This window comes from Ambystoma mexicanum, chromosome 1p (genome assembly GCF_040938575.1).
Source record: "Ambystoma mexicanum isolate Mex_15411 chromosome 1p, UKY_AmexF1_1, whole genome shotgun sequence".
Taxonomy (NCBI): domain Eukaryota; kingdom Metazoa; phylum Chordata; class Amphibia; order Caudata; family Ambystomatidae; genus Ambystoma; species Ambystoma mexicanum.
Genome location: NC_090921.1, coordinates 190,316,241 through 190,340,084, shown reverse-complemented (window position 1 = coordinate 190,340,084; position 23,844 = coordinate 190,316,241). Strand labels below are relative to the sequence as shown.

At 47.7% G+C, this 23,844-nt stretch overlaps 1 protein-coding gene across 14 annotated transcripts in view; it reads right to left on the bottom strand.

The window, feature by feature from the left end:
• CHD3 (chromodomain helicase DNA binding protein 3) overlaps positions 1 to 23,844 on the bottom strand; it is a 2,755,261-nt gene that overhangs the window by 1,260,750 nt on the left and 1,470,667 nt on the right. For 11 of the 14 annotated variants that reach the window (XM_069646310.1, XM_069646296.1, XM_069646309.1 and 8 more), the window contains exon 25: positions 16,229 to 16,398. In XM_069646310.1, the coding sequence (XP_069502411.1) occupies positions 16,229 to 16,398 (170 nt within the window). The remainder of the gene's footprint in view (positions 1 to 16,228; positions 16,399 to 23,844) is intronic. The other 3 variants (XM_069646293.1, XM_069646318.1, XM_069646316.1) reach the window with 1 other exon arrangement.

Here is a 23,844-nt window from a genome sequence, read left to right as displayed (position 1 = left end):
CCTTTAATTTTGACAAGACACCACTAGGACTACGTTATTTTTATTTGATGGTCTTGGCTTGCTCCCATCTGTCGATTTTTGGATTAGATAGGCATTTATCATACCCATGTTGAAGTTCAATAAACACCCTTGAACTGTGATCACTTGTGTCTGTCTTACTGTTGATACCATGCCTTCCTTACTGTGTTCTCCACTCTCTTGCAGGAACTTCCAATCCCCCATAGGGAATTTATACCCCAAGACCATTGGCACTCCAACTGTTATTCAGAAACCGAACTCAGTGGAGACTATAATCAGGACAGTAAAAAACTAACATCTATCTACAACACCATCGAAGCCTGGATGAAGGCCAACTGTATGTGCCTTAATGGCACCAAAACTGAGCTTATGATCTTTGGTTCACCCCACGCCAGAAAAAAAACTCAGTCCAGCTTACTCTACATTTAACATCAAATTAACACCAATTCTGGTGTCAGAAAAAGTCAAAACGCTAGGAATCTACATGCAGGCATCGCTGGGAGCTGAAGCCCAGGTAGCCTATTTAAAAAGAAATTGTCAATACTACCAAAAACTCCTGAGGAAAATCAAACCCCTACTAAATAAGCAAAACAGCACAACTATAGCTAGGGCCACTATACTCTCACAGTTAGATTATGGAAATGCTCTAATGCTGGTAGCCAGTAAAAACTGCTTTAAACAGTGCCATGTGATTCAGAACAATGCGGTAAGAACCAAAACCGGCAAAACAAAAGAGAACACATCACAGGAGAAAGGAGAGACCTACACTGGCCAGCCATAAATGAACGAATCACATTCAAATCTTTGACATTGGTTCACCACTGTCTAAATGGAAATGCCCCAATATACCTCAAGAAACAATTCAAGCGATACGAACCAATTTGAATTCTCAGATCCACGAATAAAGGACTATTACAGGCCACGAACGGCCTAAGTAGGGCGTTCTCAACCAAAGCAACAGAAAAATGGAACAAACTACCTGAGACCTTAAGAACTGAAACAAGCTTGCTATGCTTTAAAATAACAATTGAAAACCTTGTTATTCAAATAAACCCCAACTAAATTAAACACTCGAACATCTGAACCACACACACATATTTGTTGTCCCGTTAGTATGTCCTTGTCTATATGGAACACGCTCTGATGCCTGCGCGCTGCAGCGCTATACAAATAAATAAATAAAATTGTTTTTAAAAAATGTATGGGAATGGCCGGAGACAGAACCCATTGAACCTACCCTTTACCAAAAACCTTCCACAAAATATGGAGAACACCGAATTCCAGAGTCATCCCCTCAATGCCAGTTTATGGGATACATTTGGGAGGAAATGGGAACACCTCACCTCTGCCAGAACGGAGGAAAAGAAACCTGTGGACTATGCGAGAGTCCTTGGATATATTTCCCTCTTGTTCTATCCAGGATCTTCAAATCGAAGAAACTAGGAAAGGACCATGTATATCCACCTCACCTCACATAGAGGAAGGGCATGTGAGAAACCAGAAGGTGTCTCACCCACCAGTTCCGGGGATATGTCATCCAGTTCCTGGGGGTGGACCATTGCGGGAGGATCACCTGGGTGAGGGGCCTTCGGGGAGTGGGATACCGGCTAGTGAGACACGGTATCCCCTTCCCTGTAACACCTTTACCCCATCCTACCAGGTGGGATATTTAGGAACTCTACCCCCTGCTTCTTCCAGCTTCCAGCTTTCTTTCAGCTCCCTTCAGCAAGTCTAAACTGAAGGACTGACTTCATGTAATAATGATGAAAAATGTTGGAAGTCAGTTCTCGATAATAGTTTCTTCCGGTAACCCAGGGATAATGGCAGAAGGAAAGTTGGTAGTTATTCCTTTTACTTGAATGAGGACAATTGCTTTAGGGTAGATTTCCTTACCCCCTTGTATGCATATGATTTTCACTATAGAAGCTCCCTTCAACTTTTCAGGGGGCACTAAGTCAGCCCTAATGGCGTTTTGTTTACTACCAGAATCCACTAGGGCCTACACAGGGATTCCATCAACCATTGCTGGTTCATAGGTAGATTGAGCAGAAGTACCACAAAAAAAATACTTTGGACTTCTATGTCCCTGTTGTCTCCTGGGTAATCCAATTCAATTTCTGAGCGCCTTGAGGCCTTTGGGTGAGTGTTGCGCTATACGAAAATTCATTTAGTTAGTTAGTTAGACAAATACGCTGGTTCTCTACAGGAAACGCATGTCAAAATGTGGGGTTTTGTTGTTCTAATTTCTTCTCTCTTTAGTTCTTCCCTGGGTTTGGGTTCTGGTCTCTTCTTTATTCTTACTTTATCCCTGCTACGTCAATCTGGGAACCTGTATGGGAGCTCGACCCTCTCCTAAGGGACAAATGGGGATTTAGGAGGGCCGTTACTTTCTCTCCTCACGTCTATGTAAGGAGTGAAAATATTTGTTGGCGTCAGAGAAATTATGGGCGGTCTTAATGGCTAGTGAGAGGGTAGCTCTGTTTACTTGTAAAATTGCCCGATGTAGTGAAGGAGGTAAACAATTAATAAACTGATCTAAGCTTAAAGCTTCTAATATCTCAGGCAGTGTTTTCCTCCCTAACCATAATGACAAGGTGTTTTTAACTCGCTCTCCGAGCTCAACTGGTGTCTCTCTGAGACCTAATTTTACATTTCTACATTTTCGGTGATAGAAATGACCAGTTTGACCTAGCCGTTGTAGGAGACCTTCTTTAATATCAGCGAAAGATGCAGTTCCCGGGAGATTCAATAGCTGATATGATGTCTGTAACTCTCCCTTCGAAAAGGGGGCCTAAATAACAGATCATACCCCAGTTGAACTGGCGAGCTAGCCTTTCAAAGTTCCGTAAAATGTTCCCTAGATCAGCTTCCTCTTTGTAAGGCTGTAAGACTCTCTGGGAAATGCTGGGTTTTTCTTGGGCGGCTATAAGTTTTTCTAGCCCTGTTTCTAGTCTTTGTTCAGCCGCGATATGATGTTCGGCTAGTTGGGCTAACTCTTCCTCTATAGATGCCATCGTATCAGGAGAAGATATGGTGTCACTTGAACCTGCGTCAGAGTCGGATCCAGAAAAAAGATCCTCAGTGGTAGCAGATTTTACTTCCAGGTCCTCTTTTATCGGCTCTATGGAAGATGAAGGGAAAGAGATGGTGGAATACCCTTGACCTGTTCTTATAAGTTCTAGGGGTCCGGGTCGGATAAAGGTCAGAGGTTCTCTGACTGACAACCACATTTTATGTCCATGTTTCAGGCGATAGGTGGCTAAGGGATGGGTGTCAAGGAGTACTTGAGAGTTGTAGTATAATTCTTGACACTTAACCAGGAGGTGAAACTGTAAGGCAATAGCCGCCTTTAGTGCCAATACTCTATCCTGCTCTTGAACCTTTACACTAATATCCTTCCCTACTTTTTGTTGAATTACCAACTACATAGGGGTCCTTCAACTTGCATCGGTTGCGCCGCATCCCACCCCTGACACCTTCTGTGAAGGCATCATGAAGCAAGACACAGACAACAGATTTTAATGTTAAAAACAATCAGTTTTATTAAAATAAATGTCAGGATCTTAGATGGCCTAACTTGCCATATGCTAAAGTGGGATTTCCCTATCTGAACAAATCTAAGGTAAGTCTAAGTCCAAGAGTTCAACTTAAGAATCTGTCTGTGTCCAAAACCTGTCCTTGCCCTCACTACTAAAGCTAAACAATATGTAGAGATGTCAGCAACCAAAGAAACAATGTTACAAAATAATGTTCTTCGCTTCTTCAAGCTCACATCTTTCTTTCAGTTCCCTTGCCCAAGTACAAACCAGCTCCAGAAAAGTGTCAAGGTTACCTTTCTTACATTCAAGGTTAGATATTTCTAAACAATACTCGTGACTCCCTTCCCCAAGTTTTAGGCAACACAATTCAAACACAAAAGGGTCTTGAGGCTCCCTGCTCAAAACAACACATGTAGATCCTCAAGTCTCAAGGTTCGCTTTCCCAAGTCTTTCATCTCATTTTCACAAATATGTAGGCCTCTTGGTTACTTTCTCTATTCCTTCGCTCATGAACTTTAATTTCTTCTTAATGTAAAAGGATTAACTTTAATCTATTTACAGGCTTTTGAAGCTTTCAATTAGTTGGACATTCACAGTGCCAGTCTTTTTCTTCTTTATAAAGTTTTGTTAATTCAATCTTCCTTAAGTTTGAAGTTTGTAAAGGCATCATGAAGTATGACACAGACAACAGACTTCAAGATTAAACAAAAGATGTTTATTTAACTGAAATGTCAGGATGGTTGAAGGTCTAACTTGCCCTATGCTAATATTGGATGTTCCTATCTGAATAAAACTAAGGAAAGTCTGTGTCAAAGAATTCAAATTAAAAGTCTGTTCATGTCCAAAACCTATCCTTGCCCTTACACCTATATTAAACCAATGTGTAGGGAACTAAAACTCAAAAGAAACAGTGTTTAACTCAAAGTTCTGAGCTTCTTCCAGCTCACAGCTTTCTCTCAGCTCCCCTTCCCACGGTATAAGAAAGTTGCATGAAAGAAAAGTCTCAAAGGTTACCTTCTTCAGTTCAAGGCAATATAGTTCCAAGCCAACCCTTGCGGTTCCCTTCCCCAAATATTTAAGTAGCACAATCCAGAACAAAAAGGGTGTCAGGATTCTGTTCCCAAGTATAGTTCAAAAGTGGTGCATTGGTTTTGTTGAGCTGGTTTCTAAGATATTCCTGAGTCCACACCAAACATCAGACGTTAGAATATAACCAGGCTATTAGTCCTGTTAGCAGGTATTTTGCTAAACAACCATCAACATTACAACACCTGAAAGACTTGACCACGATCCGAGAGGAGATTAGTTCCAGCAAAATCACAAAACAAACCGATAACCATAGCCTCTGTTAGTACCCATCCCAACAGTGTCAAAAGAGCAAAGTGGTGCCACTGTTGGTGTCACGATCCATGCCCCTGACCCCATCCGGTATAACAGCCTTCACACTGGCCCCAAGGGCCTTAAAACTCCATCAGAAACATACATGAAGTCAGTCCTGGCACCTTTGGCACCAGGCTCATTATCAGGAATAAAACAATACCAGTTTTGGACCTTAATACAACATGGAGGCCTATTACACAGCTCAGTTCTTTAGAACCAAGCCATGCGGTCTAGTGTTTTGGGTGTGGCTGGGCCTGGAACTAGTTTACCTAGGCTATTTAAACCACACCCAAACAGCAGAACATGCTTTGTGTTATTCTGCACTCCTGCAGCGTAACGCTCACCGTGTCCGGCTCCTGCTCATCTGCTTCTCCGGTGGCCCGATCCTGAAGCCCTACATCCGGATTCCATTAATAACCTGGAAGAACAAGAACAGCATTAGCGAGCAGAACACTTACCCGTGAAGTAACCGGCCTTGAATCCGTCCTGCGCTTCGCTTACCTCGCCCATCTCGGGAGTTCGCTGCAACCTGCAAAGGTAAAGAAACAAGGACAGCATTAATAACAATTCTTACCTGGGCAAGCAGCGAGTCCTGGCAGCACCCTGCGCTTCTCTTACCTCGCCCATTTCCGGGTTTCACCGCGACCTGCAAAGGAGAAAGGAACAAGGTCAGCATTAACAAAGCACTTACCTGGGCAAGCAGCGCTTCGATTGCTCATCACTCCGGAACATCACCGCAACCTGTACAGAGAAGAGAAGAGAACAAAGGTTAGCATTAACACCAATAAACAGCGCAGCCCTCCGTGCATCAATAACTCACTGTGGTCTTCGCCATCGGCGCGGCAACTCCGAGATCGCAACCATCCCTGTGAAAACAAAAAGAGACATTGTTAGGGAACAGCATAGTGGAGCAAGACGCCGAGAAGACAGAAAACGGATTGAAAGAAAGAGACAGAATAAAAACGGAAAAGACATTATAATTCACCTGGAAGACAGCAAGCAGAGTCAGAGTCACAGCCGGTCTGGACCCGACATAAGGGCACACGGACCAGTGAAGCAACTAGGTCCACGGAACGCCTGCACCACCCACGGTCCCCTGCACAGAGACGCAGGATGGAGAGTTCAACGCACAAAAACCTAAGGTGAGCAATAACCCCAAGGAAGGGGATTTGGACCAGAGGGAGGTGGGAATCCACCTATCCCAGAACCAGTATCTTAACCCTCCATTCAACTAGCAACATCAAAAGTACATTTAGAATATTAAGGAAGAATAAAGCATGTGAGTACATTGCTATATAATTTTCTTATCCACACACGGAGTGAGTTCAGTTCAGGTCAGTAAAAGTACTTGTTTTAACTTAACTCTGCATTAAATTAAGCAGTACTTGCAGCAACTCTTATAAGGTTTATGCAGTCTTTTCCCTAACAAGAAAGGAGTTCTTCAGTTTAGATTTGGAGGGAAACAAGCATTGCCTAACCCAAGAGGGTCAGAAGATTAACTTTAAGGGAACCTGCAATGCCAGAAGTCAAAAGGAGAGCAACAGTTATGATGCACAAGTATGTAACAAGTATGTAACAAGTTAATAGGTCTTGGTAAAAAGCACAGAGCTTATGAGAAGCTTTCCTGTAGGGCACAAGCTGTTAGGCCTGGGGGACTGCAAATGGGTGAACACCTAAACCTTAGCGTCTTGAGGCTGGTTATGCCCACCAGTCCAGAGAAGGCAGTCGTCCTTGGTGGAGCTTCCCTGTCGATTCAGAAACGAGGTGAGGACAAGAGCGGTAATTCAGCTGTGCTTCTGCAGTTACTGGAGGTGCTGCAGGCATATCTGGTCGTCTTCTTCGGAGCTTAAGTTCCAATGGTCGACTTAGCCTTCTGTCCCAAAAGCCTCGCATTTTATGCAGGTACCCATATATTCATTCCTATGGACCTGTCAATCACCTTGCAGGACAGCCAGCCCCCCAGTTCTAGCTTGTTCCAGTCAGGCATATCTTCAGACAAAGGCCAGAGACATTTTGGGCTCATCCGCACGTCCTGCCTTAGCAGACACACTGGAGCCTTGGCAGGCTTCACAAAGGGATGCCTCCAAAGGCAAAACTCAAAGAGGACCCAGCCGCACCTGGAATGGTAGACAGGGCCAAGAAGGAAAACACAAACGAAAAATGGCAATACAAAGAAGACTGCTATGAAAACAGACTGCAAGTAACTAACCCAAAAATGATAAAAAGGTATCCACTGACACCAGCTATTTCGGTTTGTCTGTTACTGTAACTCTAAAATTTACATGAGTGTTGGGAAAGGAGTTACAATGTAACCCCTCAGCACTCCACATAAGGTGGTGTGTGCTGATCCCACGAAAAGAAAAGTGAGTAAGATAAAAGTATCCTACTATCCTTGAGACTAGTAGTTCTAAGGAGAAAGTAATAAAGAATAGGAAGGGAAGCCCAAGGGACTCCCCAGAAACATTTCATATAGAATACTGTGTGCAGCAACAATTTATTACAGATCCCTGTAGTGAAATACATAGATGAAAGCGTGACTCCATTAAAAGTAAAAAGAATACAGTAGCAGAAAAAAGAGGGTTCCCATCTCAGAGCAGAAAGAATGAGCGAGTGGTAAAAAGTCGCACTCAATCAGGAGAGTAAATCCAAAGGTGCTGGGAGTCTCTCCATTTGAGGGGAACTGGCACAAGAAATTAAAATTCTCCCTAACAGTCACTCCCCCAAATACCTTTAAACCAAGAAATTCCACCATGATTCCAAACAACTCAGTACAGTGTTCTACATGCACACCTTATGTTTCCTTTTTGATACAACATTCCACCATCCCGTCACAAAGGCCCACATAGCCACAATAAATTGTAATTCAACCCAATATTGAACACTCTGGAGTACCTTAAAGAGAAGGGTGGGTGGGGCAGAGATTAAGGGTAGGGTGGGCATGCATGGGGCAGAGAAAGCAGGCCTCGGTTGTGTGTGTGGGGGCAGAGATCCCGGGGATAGGTTGGGTGGGTGCAGAGATTGCAGGGATATGATGGGTGGGGGCAGAGAGTGCTGCGATAGGGTGGGGGCAGAGAGTGCAGGGATACTTGGGGGCAGAGAGTGCAGGGATACCATGGGTGGGGGAAGAGGGTGCAGGGATATAGTGAGAGGGTGGGTGGGGGCAGAGCATAAGGAAAAGGGTGGTGGGGCAGAGCGTGCAGGGAAGGGGTGGGTGGGCAGGGGCGGGGCAGTGCGTGCAGGGAAAGGGTGGGTGGGTGTCAGTAGAGCGTGCAGGGATTGGATTGGTGTTGGCATAGCATACGGGAGAGGGTGGGTGGGTGGTCACAGGGCACGCAGGGATAGGGTGGGTTGGTGGGGGCTGGGCATGCTTGGATAGGGTTGAAGGTTGGGTGGGGGCCAGCCGTGCAGGGATAGGGTGGATGGGTGGGGGACAGCGTGCAGGGATAGTGTGGATGGGTGGGGGCCCGGCATGCAAGGATAGGGTTGGTGGGGGCAGGGCGTGCAAGGAAAGGGTGGGCGTGGGGGCAGGGCATACAGGGATAGCGTGGGCCTATGGGGGGGCAGGGCGTGCAGGCATAGGGTATCAGGGCAGGCAGGGATAGGGTGGGTGGGCAGAGTGAGCAGGGATAGGGTGGGTTGTTTGTTAGCAGAGCAGGTTGGGGATAAGGTGGTTGGGTGAGGGCAGATCGTGGAATAGGGTAGGAGGGTGGGGGGGGCAGAGCAGGGGGCATAGGGTGGTTGTGGGGGCAGAGTGCCGATAGGGTGTGTGCGTGTCAGGGAATGAATGGGTGGGGGGCTGTTGCTTCAGAGTGTGTGGGGGTAGGATGGGTGTTGGTCAGAGTGTGCATGGGTGGTTGGGGGGCAGAGTGTGCAGGGGTAGGGTGGGTGGGCGGGGGCAGAGTGTGCAGGGGTAGGGTGGGTGGGCGGGGGCAGAATGTGCAGGGGTAGGGTGGGTGGGCGGGGATAGAGTGTGCAGGGGTAGGGTGGGTGGGCGGGGGCAGAGTGTGCAGCGGTAGGGTGGGTGGGCGGGGGCAGAGTGTGCAGCGGTAGGGTGGGTGGGCGGGGGCAGAGAGGGCTGGCAGATGCAGAGTGCAGGGGTGGGTGGGCAGGTGGGGCACAGAGTGTGGGGGTGGGTGGGATAGGGCAGAGTTTGCAGGGGGTGGGTGGGCGAGGGGGCAGAGTGTGCCATGTGGTCAGAGAATGCAGGCATAGGTTTGGCAGAGGGATGGGGCAGAGAGTGGAGGGGTAGGTTGGGGTCATAGTGTGGGGGTTAGGGTGAGTTGGTGGAGGCAGTGAATCCGGACGAGGGTGGGTAAGGGGCAGAGTGTGCAGTGAATGTGGGCTGCGGGGGTGCGGGTACAGAGATTGGGGTTGTCGGTGGTGAGTGGGTGATGCTAGTTAGATAGGGGCAGAAAACATGAAGAACAAACCCTCATGAGGACTCGTTGAATGCAGCCCAAAAAAGCTGAAACAAAGCCCAACCAGCATTCCTAATGGTGGGGGTAGAGACAGTGGGAGTGGGGTTACAAAGATTGGGCTTGTATGGAAGAGAGGAATCCTTGCGGGTGGCATTGCTGGTTGCTATACCAACCAGATATTCTTAGTTCAGATACCCATTTACTGCTCTCTTTACTGTAACAATGTGTCTGGCATTTTTAAGGTGAAAGCGCTACAAGGCTACAAGACACAGAGGTAGGGTGTGGTCAGAGAGGGTGAGTGTAGATTGGGTGGGGTCACAGAGTGCGTGGGTAGGGGGGGTGAGGACGCGAGTGCGTGGGTAGGTTGGGTGGGGACGAGAGTGTGGGGTTAGGGTGGGTGGGTGCAGATGAGAGTGCAGGGTTAGGGTGCATAAGAGGGGATGAGAGGAAGTGCGGGGTTAGGGTGGGCGCCTGGGGACATGAGTGCGGGGTTAGTTGGGGACGAGAGTGCTTGTAGGGTGGGTGGGAACGAAAGTGTGGCTTAGGGGGGTAGGTGGGGACGTGAGTAGTGGGTAGGGTGGGTGTGTATACGAGAATGCAGGGTTGAGGCAGAGTGTGTGGTGCATTGAAGAGATTGCATGGGTTGGGTTGTGTAAGGGTGCAGAAGGAGCGGGACCAGGCATAGGTAGCATATTTGTTTAGGCTAAAGACTTTTATTTAGACACCAATGAAGGGGGTCGAGGACAGGCCTGACTGTCCCTTACCACTAAAAGGGTTTGCCCTACCTTAAAACTAAAACTTAGGATGGTCAGAATTCCAACATAAAAGTTCACCGTCTTGTCTAACTGTCGCGCTTACACTTAACAGAAGAAAGAAAGGGTGCACAGGGTTTTGTCTTCTTCAGCTGACAGTTCCAATGTTAAACAAACAAAAAGTTCCAAACAGTGTTCCAACAAAAGCTCAAAAAGGGCAAATTCTTCAGGCTTCAGGGTCTCAAAAAACTAAGTTCCCACAATATGTTATAGTTAAATTGGCTTGTATATTTCCTAGGGGGGGTCTTTGCTTCCACTAGAATGTTTACAGATAATTCAAATGAATACTTGTCACAGTTCTACAAATGTGTAGGAGTCTAGGGTTTTCCTTCCCCTAGAATGTTTAACTACAGTTCGAAAGAAAACTTGGCAAAAACAAAGAATGTTACCTTAGTTTAGTTTAGTTTAGTTTAGTTAATTTGCTTGTATAGCGCACTGAACCCAGAGGTAACTAGGCGCTTGACTTAATGGAGAAACATGTTACAGAAAAAGTATACAGATACAGAAAATGTACAGATGATATGAAAAAACAAAAATACAGGGTGTGGTACCTTGTGGACACCAAAGGTGAACCCAAAGGTGATCCCTTCCCCTGGTGTATTCCAGCAACAGCTCCACAAGGGGTTGTATTCCTACTTATTTGTTCACACACATTGGAGTTTCCCTTCCGCTAGTGTGTTCCTCCACATCAGTCTCACACTTTATATCTCCCAGATCACTCTGTACAGAGTTGGGGCCTCTTGTCCTGGATCTCTCTTTCTCAGTTTGTTAAATCCCTTCCTGGTATAGTTGTAGATCCCAGACCTGGATTTCATCTGTCCAAGTCTTCCCTAGGTAGGTGGCAGACATCCGTCCAGATTTCCTTTGTCCCAGCCCCTTGGTGGGGGTACTCTGCATGGTTTCCATTGCTCCCAGACTTTTCTATGTGTAATGGAGGGTCCCAGACCTTTGGTGACAGTGCTCCACTCAGCTTCACTTGCTTCCAGGCTCCCCTGGGTAATGGTGGGTCCCAGAGCCCTGATGGTGGCACTCTGCTTTGCTTCTCTTGCTCCCAGACTTCCCCTGGGTAATCGTGGGTCCCAGACCCTTGCTGGTGGCACGCTGGCTGGCTTCTCTTGTTCCCAGGCTTCCCCTGGGTAATGTTGCCGGCACTCTACTCAAATGGACAACACCACTGCTCATTGCAGGCGTCCCTGGTCAGCAATTTCCTTGCAATTCCTTTGGCGAAGGACGGACTCACTCTAGGTAAGCCTCCTGCAGTGGACCCAGGGCCCCAGCTTGCCGGGCTGGACTGGGCTGGGTGGCTGTTCAGGCCTTCCTGAAGCTTCTTTGGAGGCAACTGATAATACTGCTCCTGCACCTCTTCTCCAACTGGACGGGTTCCTGCCTCTAGGTTCTTTGCAGGAAGGACTGACCCTTTCTGGGTCTGCACAGTAGCAGCAGACTCGGGACCCCAGCTTCTCTTCTTAGCTGAGTGATGGTGCAGTCTTTCCTGGAGCTCCCAAGTAGTTAAGAACCCCTGTTGATCCTTCAAGGATACTCCTGATTTCTGGTTCAGAGCCTCCCCGCCAGCAGCAGCAACAGCAGCAGCATGTCCTCCTAGCTCCAGACTTCTCCAGGGAGTGACTGACCACATTTCCTGGTTTCCTTCCTCTATTTCTACTGTGAGGGAAACCGTCAACCATTAGAATGCTTAGAGTGGTTCCTAGAGGTAATCTTCATTCTTTTGTATGTCTCTCTCGTGCCAGTGCTTACAAGGTAATCTTCATAGGGGCAGGTCGTCTTCTTCCTCGTGCCAGTACTTACAAGGGCCTTTTCATGAGGGCAGGTCACTTCTTCCTCATGCCAGTATTTTTTAGAGATGAGGAAGGGGAAGGTAGGAGAATGTATATAGGAATAGCAGAAGACGGAGGATTTGCGGTCATAAGCGAAGAGGGAGGAAAAGGAGGTGATACCCAATGGGGATGCCATATCTCATCGGGTGAGTCTATCCCATTCCCATGAGGGTCTTCTCCTCTCATGTGTTCCTCCCTCATATAGCTGACCCGAAGGTGAGGAAAAGGTAGCGGTTGCCTCACCCTGGCCACATGAGGGGACATTTTCCACGGAAAAGTAGCGCCAGATTTGTCACATTGGGTTAGTCTAGAGAGTGCAGGGGTCAGGTAGTTGGGTGGGTGCAGAGAATGCAGCGTTTGGGTGTGTGTGTAAAATCCCAAATAAAACCGAACCAGCACACCCAATGTTTAGGGTAGAGAGAGTGGGAGTGTGGTGGGTGGGGCAGAGAGTTCAGATGGTAGTAGAGAAAGTGGACTTGGGGTGGGTGGGGGTGTGGTAGAGAGGCCGCCTCGGGGTGTAACATTCAAAAAAGACAAACCAACGGGAAAGTATGAAAAGTACGATTATGGCTTCAAAAACACTGGGACCCAAAGAAACATTGGCAGTTTACAGGTATGCAAAAACAAAGGTACTTTGGGGCGTTTTAGGAGTTCGTTGAGGCTTGTGTGTTCAATCAAGACAACCTCACTCACAGTTATTGTACAAAGGGAAACAGTTCTTACTTATAGGTCCCAGGAGTGAAGGACGTAGCAACTCCACATCTAGGGAGTCTTAAGGGCCCCACTACAGAACAGAATCACACCAGGTTCTACTACCAGAGTCCGCGGAGGGATGGCTCAGAGTGGACCACAAGCACACTGATGGACTCTCTTCTGGTTAAGGGGGCCCTGAAAGCGGATTGAAATAACATCCACCAGGAGAACAACAGCAACAGAATGGGGGGTCAGAAGACCCAGGGAAGATTACTCAGGCTAAGGATTGGTGCAGGGAAGAACTAGGGAACTAGCGTGAAGTGGTCCTCCAGGATGTCAGGATTGGGTTTGGATAGATAGCAGTTCAGGGCTCCAGTTCGTACTACAGTGCCAGGCTGCGAGTAGATCAGAACCACAGAACCCAGGATGATGGAGGACCTTTCCAAGACACACCAAAACAAGGAGTGCACAGCAGTAGCTACAGGAGGCAAAATAGTTACCCTAAACAGTAGGTCACAGACGGCTAAGTTAAGTGCAAAGGCTCAGCACAGAGCAGCAGGAATGACAAATCAATGGAGAATATATGCAGGAGTATGAAGCTAGGTGTCCACCAATGGAGCAGAATATTTAGCAAAATAGAAGCATGTCACTCAGGACCAGCCAGGCTGCAGTGGGCTTTTACCTTAAGACCAGCAATTACCCCTAGGACAAGGAGGTTGTAGCACAAAAGCCTGGAGCACACAGATGTGCTTGAGCCAATATTCTTCAGGCATATGGAAGAACAAATTACTCACCTTTAGTAATGTACTTTCAGATGGATTCTCCTTCTATATATTCCACATTTTAAATATATTCCACTACAGCAGCGGAATTTTGGAAAGTTCAGCCATCACAAGGGGGCGTAATGCAACTCTATGCCGGCTCCTATTGTCATCATCAATTCCAAGACTTCCGGAATGGACGCCATGTACAGTATATATACATGGAGCAGGCTACACCTGCCCACCATGATCTCAGTTACACATTTTCCCCCTGGGGTCTCAGCAGCTAAGGGAGCACAGAACAAGATGTAATCAGCGTACTGAATGAGGGGCAGGTTGGGATTGTGATGAGGAAACCGTTGAAGGAAGAACTAATCCATCAGAAAGAACATTACAGAATTTAAGTAATTTGTTCTTCTAATGGAATGCTTCCTCCCACAGATTCCACATGTATAAGTTGATGAATGTGTAGTGTGCAGCCATCTCGCCACCAAAGGGGCATCGCAGAATATTTTCATATAACACCAAACAAAAATGAAGCAGTTTCAGTGGGACAATAAGACTTTACCTAGGAAACAGAAATGTTCCCTCATCTTACATAGACTCACAAAGCAGTGCTCAATCTGGAAGAGGGAATAGAGTAAGGACCATAGCCTTAAACACAAAACTATGAAGACCAGCCCAAACAAAACAGGTATTTTGACCTGACAGTCCAGGCTTTTGCAGGGCAATGCAAAAGGTGTGCCAATAACACCAAGAGGATACATCCTGACTGGAGAAAGAACCTATGGTTGCTATGCGCTTGTAAATTGTTTGCAGAATTGAAGGATGGCTGAAAACCTACTCAAGAAAAACTGTAGGCAAGGCAGAATATGATTTGCTACAGCAAGAAATTGCAGTACCAAATTTTGGTTACTTCGTGCAGCCTTCTTGAATTTGGCGAATGATGCAGAGAGAGCACTATCTATGATCGAATGAAGCTCTCTTCGCTCTTTGAAAGCTTTGCTGGTTGTACAACCACCTTGCTTGCCACAATTGGAGCCATGCACCCACTATGCCAAAATGTGAGTCAAGTACAGTCTTGTCACACATCACCACATAAGAGAGTACCCAAACCTTGAATAAGATATGACACCAAATGAGGTTTCTAGCCTCATAACTGATAGGATATAGTCTGTACCAAAGATTCCCAGCCTGACACTGGTGAAGTAATCAGAGAATGTCTATCTCTGAAAAGTCTAATGGCAGAAAATGCATTTTTTTTCATACTGCTATCAAAATACCTAAATAATTTAAAGGGAGAGATGAAAACAAGGGTTGTTGCTCCCGAACAAGCCTCTTAACTTATTCATTGCCTGAGAGCAAAAGGTCTGGGGCTAGGAAAAATATCTAGCAAGGGTTTTCTTTCTCAGAAGTCTATTTTCCTGGGGCAAGCAAGTATACCAACTGTGGTGGAACATTTAATGTGCCTATACCTCAAGCGCTGTCTTGATGAGGTCAACTGAGAGTCCAGTGATTCAACCAGATTATGATGGAGTATTTGGGGTTTTCATTGTTGTGTTCTGCAATGTAATACAGCAGATTATTTGGGATTTCCACCTATGATGCAGCTTTTGTAAAGACAAAAAGGGCCTATGGAGTGTCCTTACTTCTTATCCATATTGCAATTACACTCTGAGTGATATATTTCTTAAAGGGTAGATTGATACATAGTCACCCTAGACAAATAAAGGTAGAAGCTTCCAGGTAGCTGACCAATTCAGATTTAGCATTATGTCAAATAAAATTGGCCCATAATGCAACTATGCCATTAATAGTTTCATGTAAATGGATAAAACTAGAATAATACAGAATTAAAATCAGTACATTTTTCGTTTTCTAAATTCTGAGACCAAATAGTTCCCAATAGCAACACGACAAACGGGTCAATAAGCTGTTGGAGATAAATCAAGGCAGGATGGCAATCTAAAAACATGAACACTTAAGCACAGAATCCTGTCATTAATAACAGTGAAGCCAAATAAATCACAACATAAATAGTTCTAAATAGAAAACATGGAATATACCTAAAAAGACAAAACACAGAAACTCAAAATAACATGACAATAAAGAATGATAAATATCGGTAGTGTGTGGAAAAAGGGTCGAAATGCAAGCTGAAGACATTCTGAGATTCTCACATGATGAACAAAAACCAGAACTAAAATGGCTGAATTAGTATGTGCATTATGAGTGCTCATTGGCACTTTGCCCTGAACGGGCAGATTCCTATTTTCCTAAGTAGAACATGAGGATATGATTTGGGTCCAAGGATGCATGCTATGATGCTCTAGCAAGCTCAAAATAGTTGGCCTACTGTGTTCTCAGCACTTGATCGAATTCTTAGTGGACTATCAGGTGTCTGTCAACACAACTGGTACATACTGTTAGCTAAGCGTAGCTGCTGCCCCTGCTTTAGCTTTCCCAAAAGACGATAAAGTCAATGTGGTATATATTTCTCCGTGTTTGCCATCTTGTAAGAGTAATGACTAACCCATATTTGATCACCTGAACAGTAGGAATTTTTAACAGGTATCCAACATGATGCTTGAGATTACCGTTGCTATCTCACATTTTAGCAATCCACTATTATAAGGAAGCCCATACTACACATATCTTAAACAGCTGAAACCAAACATACCACACTTCCTGACGAGTTTACAAGTCCAGCAGAGACTCACACTGAGTCATTTCCAGGAAACAATAAGTGTCCAATGACTTATTTTCCCTCACCTTATCCTCTTCTCGTACCACATATTGGGCCACTTTGAAGGAACTGAGGTATTCATTCATATTCTGCACATCTGTGTCCTCTGTGGCATCCTGATTCCGGTCCAGAAGCCTCGAAATTGCCTCGTTGTCATAGTGGATCACGCTGCTGTCCTCTTCCTTGCTCTCCCCTGCTGAAAAACGGGACGAATAAAGGTAGGGTCTCATAATTGGAGCGTAAACAATGAGTTTGCAGTTGGTCTCAAAAACAATGAAGAGGAGGAAGGTTAACTACCACATATGGGCTACTTGAAACATGCAACGCAAAAACCCCTGTATTTTGCATTCAGGACAACAAGGGCATACACTGTATATTTAACTCTCCTTCAAAAGTCTGTTTTCCTATGCAAGCCATTATGAGAACTAAGTTTGTCAAGAATTAAAATATGGTGGATATTAAATGAAATGCATCCAGCTGCATTAACGCACATTAGGAGTGCTCTATAAACCTAGTAAGCTGAACTTTCAGTCCAGGGCAAAGTGCCTAGAATTGGGGCTGTTCCCTCAAGATAGAAAGATAGAGTCTGGGGAGGACAGCTCAGCAGCAAAGGACGCGCCTTGGAAGCAAGACATAACGGAGCAACACAGGTTCAATCCCCGGGTCTGCGCTTAGAAACCTCTGGGTATTAAGCGCCTTATAAATAACCTATCGTATCGAGAAGTAAAGGCATAATTTTAGAGACATGAATAATGTGCAAACAATCAAATATAGGGGTCATTCTTAACAGTAGAGAAGGAATAAGTTACTTACCTGTAACTCATGTTCTTCAGCATTGGTATCTTTCATTGATTAACATGCCGTTTGAATATTCTCTATTGACAGTGTACAGGTGCAGAAGGAGGAGACTGACACACAGGTGGCACAAGATTTGCCAGTAAAGAAAATTAAGAGAAAACCTAACTTTCCCTATCTCTAAGAGGGGATTTCCCTGCCTTAACTAAAAGACTAAGGGTTCTGTCAGAATGTCTGTGTAAATCAAGTCCACCGTCCTGTGTCAAAACTCTAACTCTGTCCCTTACACTTTTAACTAAACTAGAAGGTTGGGTCAATGTACTTGATCCAGGAGAATGACTCTCTTCTCCTGGACAGAGTGGCACAGTTGATTGATAGTTTATTTTTATAGTGCCTGCACACAACGTGTTTCAAAGCGCTTCAAGGCAGGGGAGGGAACAAGGGAAAATACAAAACATTCTTCAAAGGCCTTGAGACATTTAAGAACGGGCAATAAATTATCGTATAGGTCTGACGACATTTCAGATAGTGCAAGAGCTATGACACTTATTGAAGGAAGGGAGGGGAGGAGAGGGAGTGGAGAGGAGGAAGGAAGGAGAGGAACGAACAGACAAGCGACTATTGTACTAGGCCTGACGACATTTCTAATAGTGCAGGGGAAAGACGGTAGGTAAGGGAGGGGGAAGGGAGGCAGGAAGGAGAGGAACCAACAAGTGACTAATGTACTAGGCCTGACGACATTTCGTATAGTGCAAGGGAAAAGACTATAGGTAAGGGAAAGGGGGGGAGAAACAGAACAACAACTATCATCCTAGGCCTGATGACAATTCTGATAGAGCAAGTGCATAAAGTATGGGGGTAGGGAGGTGTGAGAGAGGAGAATGTACAGACAAGGAAGAGGAAGAGGAAATGAGGAACAGTGAATGAGGTGAAAAAGAAGCAAGGCAGGTGTAATACAGTGTTGCAGAGATACAAACAGGTGGCGTGGGCAGCAACGAGAAGCAGAGGTCAAAATTGAACACCATATGTTGCAGAGTCAAGAATGTGCAAGTCAAGATTCAAAGTCAATTGGGGGCGTGGCCAGCAGCGCGATGGAGCAACGTGAGCTCGATCAGCTCCGTGGCCGCTGCAAATATCCTGCCTTTTATAGCCTGATTCCTGAGAGTTCTACACCCTTCTGATACCTGCATCGATAGCCGACGCACTGGGGCGCCATTGGATGCAAAATCCAAGAAAAACCGAAGCCCCAAGAGTGAACCCGAGGCGAGTGAAGAGCGAAGCGGAGAGGGCTCCCGCGCTCCCAAGATGGCCGCTGCCGGTGCGTAGTGCAGTTCGGGGCCTGTCAGGCTGCGGGGAGCAACAGCACTGCAAGCAGACTTGACGGAAAACGCCAGACCATCTCTGCCCCCGTAGTAGCAGTGGGGACGGAGTAGAGAGCTGGCCCACGAGGAGTCAACCCCGTGCGGGATCGTAGCCCTGCCACTCGGAGGCCCTGTGGTTCGACTGCCGGGCCGGGAAGAATCCCTTACCGTGACACCCAGCGAGCCTGGTGAGTGCCCCCAAGCACCAGCCTGAACCCGCACACCAGTAAACCCGAGGTGGAAGCCCCTCTCCGAGCCACACCTGCGGGAGACTTCGGATGAAGAACTCGTCTGACCAGGACTGGCGCGGCACACGCTGAACTACTCGATCCACAGCGCGCCTCGGGTCCACCCGGGTGCACACACTCCCGCGAAACCCGCGGCCACTGTGACTAAATACCACCATGAAACCGGCGAACCTACCTCTCTCCAAGGATGGGCAAAGACAAATTGAAAAAGGCCTCTACGCAAAGCAAGATGGACCAATTTGTGGTGGCACAGGCCCAGGCCTCGCAGACCTACACACCACAGACGCCCCCCCCCCGAGGACGAGACCACCCTCTCCCTGAGAGACGTGATGGCCACCATTGCCAACTCCCGCTCCTCGATGGAGATGAAAATTGACAGTATAGCGGTGGATGTCTCCTTTCTGCGCCATGATTTGCAGAAACTCTCCGCTCGTACGGGGGAGGCGGAACAACGCATCTCGGTAGCTGAAGACAACATTAGAGGCATCAATCAACAACTCTCTCAGACATTAAATCGTCTGAAAATGTTAGAGGCCCGTGTGGATGAGGGGGAAGGAAGATCGCGCCGCAACAATATACGCATCCTCGGCCTCCCAGAGGGGGAGGAGGGGCCCAGCATGGAGCTCTTCTTGGAACAATGGTTGGCGGACATCTATGCGCCTCACCCCTTCTCTAAGTTCTTCTCGGTGGAGAGAGCTCACAGAATGCCATCGGGCAGGCCTACACCAGGCACACCGCCCAGAACGATCATAGCCAGATTTCTTAATTATCGGGACAGAGATGCACTCCTTCAAATGGCTCGCTCCAAGGGTACAATCACCCATAATGGCTCCCGAATCGCCTTTTTCCCTGATTACACCCGGGAGGTGCAGAGGGCGAGACAGTCGTTTGAACTGCTGAAGCGGCAACTATTCCACATTAAAGTAAGATACGGATTGCTGTTTCCGGCCCAACTCAAGATCCACCACAAGGGAACCACAGTTCATTTCACGGATCCGAAGGAGGCTTGGAGATGGGCGGAGGCGCACATTGAAGGGGACTGGAAGGCAAGACCGACGGATCGGGGAAGGAGACCCCGGCCTGGGATGGGTCGTCCCCCTCCCGGGGGGCACCCGGATGCCCAGGAACTAGCGATCCTGGAACAGGCGGCAAACCCCGCCAACTAAGGCACGGGAAACCAACTAGCACTAAGATGCGACGGAACACCGAACCGAGGAGGGGCCAACGTCACACGTGAACCCTAAGAACCACAGAATGTTCAAAGGCGGTAGGAGCTGCGGACCCAATGTGACCCCTTCCTGCCGGCCAGGACCCCAAGTTTAAGCTGACACTCTAGTTTCGAGTGTCAACCATGTTCGGGCGACAGGTACTTCGTGTTGGGGTGGAGTATAGGGAGGGGGGATGGGCGAGTTAATGTTGTTCTTGTTTTAGTATTAATACACGTTTATTACGCATTCACGAGATTAACGAATCACACCACCCAACACACCGACACATAACAATTCCATGAATCAACCCATAATGTCTGCAAGCCTAGTACTGTACACAATAAATGGCGACCACACTGACCCATGCACCAACCCCTGAGCGCCCCAGATCTCGCAAAATAATTACAAGGAACGTGAACGGGTTGGGGTCTGGAATTAAGCGACGCCTTGTTCTGCAATTCTTGAACAGACACTCCCCCGACGTCGCCCTGATAAATGTGACACACTTAGCTGGGACCAGCTGCACTTTCTTTCGCAGAACCAACTACCGATTGGCCCTACATGTGGGATACACAATGGGATCCAGAGAGACTCTTATCCTGATACACAAACGCGTCCCATTCACATCGCTAACAGTTGAACAAGACCCCCGGGGTCGCTATGTGGTGGTCATAGGAACACTGGGACAAGAAACACTGGCCATTGTGTCAGTGTACTCCCCGCCAGGACTGGGAGAGAAACTCCTGAATGAGTTGGTCATCCTTATGGCAAAATACCAACCTGATATGTGGATTTTGGGGGGCCATTTTAACAATGTCATGTACAATATTAAGGATCGCACTCACATCAGGGACCGCAACCCGAACACTCCCACCAAATTAGCTAAATTTGCGCCGGCCTTGGGCCTTCGGGATGTGTGGCGGCATCTCCACCCTGTAGACGAGGCCTACTCGTTCCACTCGGGAGCACACGGGTCCATGTCCAGACTGGAATACCTCTTCCTCCCAGGCACTGATGTACATAGGGCGACCGCTGCAGACCTACTCTCCCGAGGCATCTCAGACCAGGCATCTCAGACCACTCACCCCTCATGGCGGTACTGCGCATACAAAGCGAAACCCCACCCAGATCATGGAGGCTGAATAGCTACTATCTGGGCTCCCTGATCTTGTCGACCACCTCACGGAAGTAACTAATGAATATTTTGAAATTAATACCTCTACGGTCGATGACCCAGTCACGATATGGGAAGCATACAAAACGGTACTGAGGGGGGAAGTGATCTCCTGGGTAGCAAATAAGAAGAGGGAGCGACTTCGCAAGTTGCTGGAGGCAGAAACTGATATGGACGATTGGGAAGCCAAATTTGTTCGCGACCCAAGCCCGGAGACTCTCAGATCCCTTAAGGGTGCTAGAGAACATCTTCGACATATCGAACTAGACAACGCCAGACAAGCCCACCAAGACTCCAGGGCAAGGGTCTATGAACACGGGGACAAAGCTGGGAAAATGCTGGCCCGGCTCGAGATAAGAGACGAGGGTCAACGCCACGTTAGAGAGATTATAACACTGCAGAATAGGAAATGCAACTCAGACAGGGATATAGCACAGGCTTTCGCTGACTTCTATGCTACTCTGTACGGCGCCCCAGTGTCCCCTCTGGATCACTCCCTACTAGACAACATCACCCTACCATTCCTATCAGAACAACAGAGGGCACAACTGGACTCGGCTTTCACCGAAGCAGAGATTGCCGAGGCTGTAGCCCAATTGCAGTCAGGGAAAACGCCGGGCCCCAACGGGTTCCCGGTCAAGACCTGGAAGAAAAAGGGTGGGGAGAAACTGGCACCATACCTTCACAAAATGTTCCTCTGGGCCCGCGACCAGGGCGCCCTCCCGCCGGACCTGCGCAAAGCCACGATCGTCGTTATTCCCAAACCATGTAAACCACCCGAGCAATGTGCCTCCTATAGGCCTATCTCATTACTCAATAGCGAAACTAAAATCCTCGCCAAAATCCTAGCCAACAGGTTGCAAGCAGTAATTACCTCCCTGGTCCACCCGGACCAATGTGGGTTTATGGCACATAAATCAACACGTATGAACTTGCGGCACCTCCACCTACTGCTGGAAAGGGCCCCTATCATAGACAAACCGCTTGCACTACTTGCCATTGATGTTGAGAAGGCGTTCGACTCGGTTCGTTGGGACAGCCTCTGGGAAACTATGCGAAGAATGGGATTCGGGGACAACTTCCTGGGATGGGTACAACTCTTTACACAGATCCACAAGCAGAGGTGAAGATAAACGGGTGGCCCTCTGAGCTCTTCCCCCTGGGCAAGGGCACACGGCAGGGATACCCCTTGTCCCCCCTTCTCTTCGCCCTTGCGATAGTGACACTCGCCCTGTGGCTCTGCCAGAGATGGGATTGGTTGGGATTCAGGTGGCCGGGGGGGCACGAAGACAGGGTGTCTTTGTACGCGGATGATCTCTTGGTATACTTGGGTGACCCGATACGAACCTGCCCCATAGTAACGCAAATGCTCATCCGATACGGTGAATTCAGTGGGCTGAGAATCAACTGGGACAAATCTATCCTTTTCCCGGTAAAGGGTGGTACACAGGCTATCCCCCAGGAATGCCCATACAAGGTGGAACCAAGCGGCTTCCGGTATCTTGGGATTTGGATATCGGAGGACCTGACGCGCTACGCAGCCCATAACCTCCAGCCGATCATGAACCGGTTTAAAGACGATGTCCGCCACTGGAGGCTTCTCCCCCTGACACTAATGGGTAGAGCCGCTCTCTTTAAGATGATTACCCTGCCCAGATTTCTCTATGTACTACAAAACGCACCACTGGAGATTCAAGACACCAAATTTGACCACCTTGACTCCCTCCTTAGAGAACTCATATGGGGAGGGGGACAGCCTCGTATTGCACTGGCTACACTCCAGAGATCGGTTTGGGAGGGTATCGGCGTGCCCTGTCTCCGAGCTTACTACTGGGCCTCCCAGCTGGCGGTGGTTAACGACCTACTACACGGGGACAGGGAACTCCCGCACATAAAGGCAGAAATTTTTGCCATCCACGACACTGACCCATTACACCTGCTCTACCAGCCCCTCCACAGACCCTCACCCCAAACAATGGCAGCACATATCTCAAGGGTCTGGAGACGGGCCCACGCCTTGTGGGATGGAAAGACAAGATCACCACTGCACAACCCCTGTGGCACAATAGTAACCTGGCCGAATTGGGAGGAGGCTGGAATCACAAAGATCGGGGATGTCCTAATAGATGGGGAAATCGCCTCCTTTGCAGCACTGCAGCAGAAATTCCAGCTCCCAACAACCGAACGCTATCACCATACTCAACTGACTCACGCCCTACGGGCATACATCCAGTTGGACCCCGCTATTCCCGAGTACACACCCATAGAGCGCAATATACTTCCAACACATATCCCTGCTAAAGTCACTTCTATATTATACAATGCCATGTCCTCCTTTGCTACTCCGGAGCTTCCTCATCTTAAATCCAAATGGGAGGACGATGTGGGAGCCATAGACCCGGAAGACCGGATCCAGATCCTAATGCATCCCAGGGAGATTGCTATCTCCTCCAGACTCCGCTTGGTCCAACTAAAAATCCTCCTCAGAATATACTACCCAAGAACTATGACGCACGGCTGGAAACGAGCCCCAAACCCGAACTGCCTCCGATGTGGGGGAGAGGTTGGAACATTCATACACATCCTCTGTGAATGCCCGCGAATCCATACTTTCTGGGGGAAATGCTGCAATGAACTCTCCAGGGTGCTAGGCCGCAATATAACACTGGACCCAAAGGTGTTGTTGTTGGGTACTTCCGACGAGAACACTACTAATAAATGGGAAGGACTGCTCCTATTCACGGCCGCAGGATTGATGAAGCGGAACATTGCACAAAAATGGGGTCCCCCAGAGTCCCCAACATTGGATCAATGGACAGACGATATGGACACATTTGCAATGTTAGAGCACAGAGT